This window comes from Microtus oregoni, unplaced genomic scaffold, assembly GCF_018167655.1.
Source record: "Microtus oregoni isolate MIOR12 unplaced genomic scaffold, Mior012 000033F_ref0000390, whole genome shotgun sequence".
NCBI classification, from domain to species: Eukaryota; Metazoa; Chordata; class Mammalia; order Rodentia; family Cricetidae; genus Microtus; species Microtus oregoni.
In genome coordinates, this window is record NW_024543092.1 from 27,943,709 (window position 1) to 27,950,768 (window position 7,060).

Below are 7,060 nucleotides of genomic sequence, written 5' to 3' on the forward strand. Positions count from 1 at the left end.
TACAAAGAAAACATTCAATTTAGATGGCAGAGGTTCAACCCATTACCATCATGATGTGGGGCTGGGGCATATGACGATGTACAGGTAGGTATGGTGCTGCCTACTTCTTCAACAGAAGGCAGCAGAAAGTAGACCGACTGTCACACTGAGGGAAGCTTGAGAAAAGAGATATCAAAGCCCAACCCACAGTAACACCATTCCTCCAGCAAGGCCACACCTCCTAATAGTGCACTTCCTTTGGGGAATATTTTGTTTCAAACCACCATGTTCTGCTCCCTGGCCCCCAAAGGCTTATAGGCATATATACAAAAAAAATATATTTAATCCAACATCAAAAGGACCCATATTCTTTTCTCTTTTTTTAAAATATGTATGTATGTATTTATTTATTTATGTATACAATATTCTGTCTGTGTGTAAGCCTGCAGTCCAGAAGAGGGCACCAGACCCCATTACAGGTGCTTATGAGCCACCATGTGGTTGCTGGGAATTGAACTCAGGACCTTTGGAAGAGCAGGCAATGCTCTTAACCTCTGAGCCATCTCTCCAGCCCCAAGGCCCCATATTCTTTATCAGTCTCAAACATATTTCAAAGTCCAAATTCTCGTCTGTGAGCCGTGTTTATCCTTAATGCAGCATTTCATATTATTTTCAAGGAAAAAAAAGTGAACCAAAATCAGCAGAATGTTATTATGGAAAAATCTTTTCATAGACTGTGAAGATGCACTTTTGCCAAGATGCCTTCTGATTGGTTTATTAGGAGAACTGATTGGCCTGTAACTAGTCAAGAGGTATAGGTGGGAGAGCCAGGCACAGGACACTGCAAGGAAGAAGATTGGAGTCTTGTGAACTTCAAGAGAAATGGAGAGAAGCAAGATAAGCATGCTGTGTAAAAGAAAATACAGCCACATAGCAGAGGGTAGAAAATTAATGTGGGTCATCTTAAAGGTAAGAGTTAGCTAGTAACCTGCCTGAGCTATTGGTCAAACATTTATAATTAATAATAAACGTCTGAATGGGTATTTAGGAGCAGCTGCTGAGACAGAAAAATGCTGCCTGCAGAATGCTAAGTCACACAATACTGACAAAAAGAACACAAAATTCCACACCCTAAAATCACCTGCTGTAGGGGTAGCCTCAGCCAATCACCTTGCTTGTAGGGAGGGGTCCCCTGAGGACATTTTTTACTAGTAAATATTGCTGGTGTGCTCCCACCCTTCCCTTCTCTTCTGCTTTCCTGTTCTCCACGATAGCTTCGGTTCTGTAAGTCTTTCCCTTATTAAAGCTGAATATTATAATTTCTGTCTGCCATTCATTTACGCCACTACAACCTTCAAGAGAGTATTGAAAGATACTTATCAAGATTAAGTGGATTAAGGTATACATCTGTGGGGTATTGTCTTGACTGAGATAATTTAGGTGGGAGAACCCAACCATGTAGGCAGCATCATTTACCTGTTTTACATTTTAGATTGTTGTTGTAATAAGTGTGGTGGGCTACATTCCTGGGGCCTGGCCGTCCACACGGCTAGCTTTATCTGAAATAATTACATGGAAACTGTATTCTTTTAAACATTGCCTGGCCCATTAGTTTCAGCCTCTTATTGGCTAGCTCTTACATATTGTTCTAAACCATTTCTAAAAATCTGTGTAGCCCATGAGGTGGCTTACCAGGGAAGATCTTAACCTATGTCTGTCTGGAGTGGGAGAATCATGGTGACTGCCTGATTCAGCTTCTTTCTCCCAGCATTCTGTTCTGTCTACTCCACCTACCTAATTTTCTGTCCTATCAGGTCAAGCAGTTTTCTTTATTAGTTAACCAATGAAAGCAACAGATAAGATACAAGACCCACCTCCATCAGATTGTAAATGGAGAGAAGGAGCTAAAAACAGGCATGCACACATGCATGCATTTTTTTCTGCATTTAACTATGGATGTGACTAGTGATTTCAGGTACACATTTGCCTTAGAATTGAGAACCACAGGTTTCCATGTGAGTAAACTTGTTTTCTCAGGAACAGAGTCCATAACTCCTTCAAGGTACTGGCTGAGAAATTCCTGAAACATACCTTTTCCCAAGAGACGTGTAAGTCTGTGTGTGTGTGTGTCTGTCTGTCTGTCTGTTTTCTGTCTGTCTGTGTGTGTGTGTGTCTGTCTGTGTGTCTGTGTGTATACACTTATATATTCGAAAAGGAAACAGAAGTGACTTGGGATAAAAGAATAAGGACTAGTAAAACTTCTGTAGGTTGTAAAATAGAAGCTGAACTATGATGGCTAGTTTTAATTGTCAGTTTACCACACGCTAGAATCACCTGCAAGAGAGTATTGAAAGAGGCTTATCAAGATTAAGTGGATTAAGGTATACATCTGTGGGGTATTGTCTTGACTAAGATAATTTAGGTGGGAGAACCCAACCCTGTAGACAGCATCATTTACCTGTTTTACGTTCCAGATTGTAAATGAAGAGAAGGAGCTAAAAACAGGCATGGACACATGCATGCATTTTTTCTGCATTTAACTATGGATGTGACTAGTGACTTCAGGGTTCCACTTTGACTTTCCACAATGATAGTAACACTGCATGTTACCTAACACTGCAGCCCAATAAGCCCTTTATCTATTAAAGTTGCCTTAGTAGGGATACTATTTTTCACAGCAACAGAAATGTAATCCAGACAGAGGGTAGGAGGAATCATGGTTTGCTTACTTTTGGATATAGACAAAAAATGATTGTTTTTCAAAACTGAAAAGTTTTTAGAACAGTGGTTCTCAAACTATGGCTCATGACTGCTTTGTGGGTTAAATGACCTTTCATAGTGGCTGCCTAAGACCATAGCAAACCAAAGATATTTATATTATGATTCATAACGGTAACCAAATTGCAGTTATGAAGTAGCAATGAAAATAATTTATGCTTGAGGATCACCACAATACGAGGAACGTTATTAAAGGACAACAGTATTAGAAAGGTTGAAAACTACTGTTTTAGAATATTAAATGTTGAAGACTGAATATGATCAAGTTGTTAATTGTTTTCCTATGGTAAATTCTAGATACTTTTTAATAGTGTTTTCAATAACAAACTGATAATATGATCAGAGTACCAGGTTATGCAGGAGAAATAATTGGCTCAGAGCACTGGAGTGGTGGCTGGGATATTTATATACTCTACCTTTATTTTCAAACACATGGCTCGTGGATTATGATTCATAGCTGATAACTGATTAAATCCTATGATGATTATATCTACTGTTTGTTGAAAACCTGAAAGTTTTTCGTTTTGTTTGTTTGTTTCTTCCTTTAGCTTTTGTTTTTGATTTTGAAGTTTCAGGTTGTACTTGTGCCAGTATAACCCTATACCCTCAGGAAAACCCTGAGCATGTTAACAGTCAATGGGAATTTACAGGTAAAATGGTGAGCTACTCAGTCAGTGGAGACAAGGCCACAAAGGGATGCACATGGAATGATGCAAGCATGCTCATCTTAAAAATATAAACTGTTTGAAAAGTGCCCTCTGAGTTATTTTACCCTTAAACATTACATTACAGCCAACATACAAATGATTGCTATTTGAAAATGTAATCTGGAGACAGTTTATGATCTCAACTCAAGATACCACCAAATGGGAGACATGGAGACATGAATGATTTTGCGAAAACCTGCTGGCTGCTTTTTCAGGAGTTTTTCTTATGTAGAGGAAAAGTAAAAGACTTCACTTGCCACTAAATCATTTCCTACTTAACTCTGTGGACACAGCTAACATAGTGTTTACAGTTTCTTTGAAATAATTGTTAACTACATTTCCACAGCAAACATAACATTTACCCTTTCTTTGAAATTATTGTTAACTCCATTTCTATAAAGATAGGTCCCCAATGGATGACTGGCTTGTGTAATTCTCTTCTGAGTCCTTGCTCTTCTTTAGAGGAATCCACATGTGACCTTCTTTCTGGACCTGAGTCTTTCATCATCTAGATATGGGATTAGACATTTTACTTGCACAATGTTTGTGTTTTATTTAGTGGATCAATAGATAAATGACTTTTCAAGGTCATTTGAAATTTGAGGTAGTCATAAAATTAGCGATTATAAACTTGACCTGATTAATCAGAGATATTATTTGGATTTGTCTTTTAAATTAATACATCTTAGCTTTATTTGTGTGGACAATTGTGGCCTCAGGATGAAGAGTCCTGAACTACCAATTGATTTCAGTTTAATTTTAATTCATATAATTAGACACCAAAATTTAATATGTAAATATGATATGATGGTGAGATATCAGTGCTGAATTAAGAGACCAAGGTAAGTTTCAGTTACTGACTGGACATAATGTGTGTAAGACTGAAATATTAAAGATGAAGGGTGGCAAATGAGGTATTAAGCATGGATGCCAAAGAAATGTCAAAAAGGCTCTGGTGATGGTATTTAAATTTCTGGAGACAGAACTCATACCAACCATGCTAGTGCCTCATGACTCAATTTAATTTTGTGTATGGAATTTAATTATTTGAATCATTACTGTGTGTTGTGTAGCAATATAAATTATACAAAAATGATAAATTTGAAATCCTTAACCCTACTCGTATAAAGACAAAGGTTTATATAAAATTTAAAAACATTATCAAAATAATTGAATTATGACAAATATGGGATCCATGAAGGAGCATAAAACGAATGCTAAGGGTGATGCTGATGAAGCAGTGAGAAAAGGAGGGATGGTTATAAACTTGTTAGCAGAAGGCATAAACAGAGGCTAGCGGACTCTGAGATACTTAGAAAAATACTCATGGTGAATTATTGAATAGCAACCTGCAAGCATTTTCTTATATTTTGTTTCCTTTGTAATCCTCTGATGTACTACAAGGTAAGACAGAATTCTTAGTGGAACTGAGAAGTGGAATGCTTAGTGACTAGGGTTATAAACATGATCACATATCCAACAAAGGGAAGTTAATCTAGTTTTATTAGTTCATTAAGACTTATTTACAGAAACTGGCAATCAGGCAACTACTGCTCATTCTCATGAAGAACTTTTAGCTTCTTTATTTTTGATATTTTGAGATAATAGTTCACTATTTGTCTAATCTGTGCTTCAAACCTAGAATCTCCATGACTGGAATTATATTTATGCACCACAATGGCCAGGTATCATTCATACTCCTCAAAAGAACAAAACAAGTCATCTTGAATACCTTAATGTTGTATTAGTCCCTGACATGATGGTTTCAATTAACACAACTTAGTTTTATTTCTATAGGACTGTATGTCCATGATCTCTCAGAAGAGTTTTTAATAATTTATACTAAAAATTTTCAATGTTTCTAAGCATTTTATATGTCTATTGATAAACTAAGTCAGTATTCTATTCACAAAGTGGCAAAAAGAAAACTAGCAAATATCTTATGCATATGTGTGTGTTCGTATTGTGTAAAAATAGATATTAAGGAGTGTGAGTAATAGACAAAAGATTAAAGCACTATTGTACTAACTGATTATTACTTACATCTTTTCTTTTACCTACCAGTTGATAAAGGTTTTCCCAAGGGTGTTAATCATATAATATTCCTAGCAATATGTACAAACTAAAATGATGAAGCAGGTTTCCTAAGTTGCCCGAACAGAAAGCAAAAGATATATATCTGTGAAAGACACCTTGTAATGGGATCAATAGAAATGAAAGATCTGTTAGATTCTACTGGGACTAGGTGATTTCCATAGTTCTCGTTGATGGCACTCACAGGGGAGAAAAGATATCATGTGTCCAGGGATTACTCATTAAAAATAGGATTCTTATAAGAAGTCAAAACCAAATCACGGGATTTTTTAGTTTAATATTTATTTTTATATTTTGCTTTTGAGAGATTGAGGGCAGGGAGAGGAGAGAATAGGAGAGAGGAGGAGAGGGTAGGGGAGGAGATGAAAGGGGAGTGGAAGAAAGGGGAGGGGACTAGAGGAGAGAATGAAGTTAGATGTATAAGAAGGAAGATAGTATCTGGGAAGAATAGACAAAGGGAAAGAATATTATCAAAATATATTGTATAAAATAATTAAATAAGAAGAAGTTAAAAAATCAAACAAATAAAAATAAACTTTTTTTTTCAGGTCCCCCAGTTCAGAGTTCCATGTTTTTACCAGCAAATGGAGAGTAGAAACAATGTGACAGAATTCATTCTTTTGGGAATTACCAAGTATCAAGAGATAAGGAAACTATTTTCTGCATTGTTTCTAATCATTTACATGGCCACAGTGTTGGGAAATGTACTCATTGTAATAACTATAACTAGAAGCCACAGTCTGAGGTCCCCCATGTATTCCTTCCTCACTTCTCTGTCTCTCATAGACGTTACGTATTCATCTGTCACTACTCCCAAGTTGATTGTGGATGGTCTTTCTGACAGAACAACTATCTCCTTTGAAGGCTGCATGACTCAGCTCTTTGCAGACCATTTCTTAGGTGGTGCAGGGATCATCCTTCTCATTGTGATGGCCTATGACCGTTATGTGGCCATATGTAAACCCCTGCATTACATGACTATCATGACTCCTCGAGTATGCTGCTTGATGATGGGAGGCGCTTGGGTAGGAGGATCCATGCATGCAACCATTCAGCTTCTCTTTATGTATCAAATTCCATTCTGTGGCCCCAATATCATTGACCATTTTATGTGTGACTTGTTCCCATTGTTGCAATTAGCCTGCATGGACACACATATCCTGGGTCTCTTAGTCATTCTTAACAGTGGGGTAATGTGTTTGACCATAATTCTTATGCTCATGACTTCATATGTGGTCATCCTGTGCTCTCTGAAGTCTTGCAGCTCTGAAGGAAGACACAAAGCCCTCTCCACATGTAGTTCTCACTTCACAGTGGTGGTGTTGTTTTTTGTACCTTGCATCTTCTTGTACATGAGGCCTGTGGTCACTTACCCCATTGATAAAGCAATGGCTGTGTCTGCTATTATTGTTGAGCCAATGTTGAATCCTTTGATCTATACCTTAAGGAATGCAGAGGTGAAAAATGAACTGAGGAAATTGTGGAAGAAAAGGGGACCTTAA

At 37.2% G+C, this 7,060-nt stretch overlaps 1 protein-coding gene across 1 annotated transcript; it reads left to right on the forward strand.

Moving 5' to 3' along the window:
• Window positions 1–6,142: 6,142 nt before the first annotated feature.
• LOC121466579 (olfactory receptor 4C6-like) lies at window positions 6,143–7,060 on the forward strand. The gene has a single exon (XM_041680360.1). It carries the CDS (start codon window positions 6,143–6,145, stop codon window positions 7,058–7,060), a length of 918 nt encoding a protein of 305 aa, XP_041536294.1.

What these genes read in the sequence shown, in the direction of transcription:
- LOC121466579 (XM_041680360.1), top strand. Translation starts at nt 6,143, where the DNA reads ATGGAGAGTAGAAACAATGTGACAGAATTCATTCTTTTGGGAATTACC.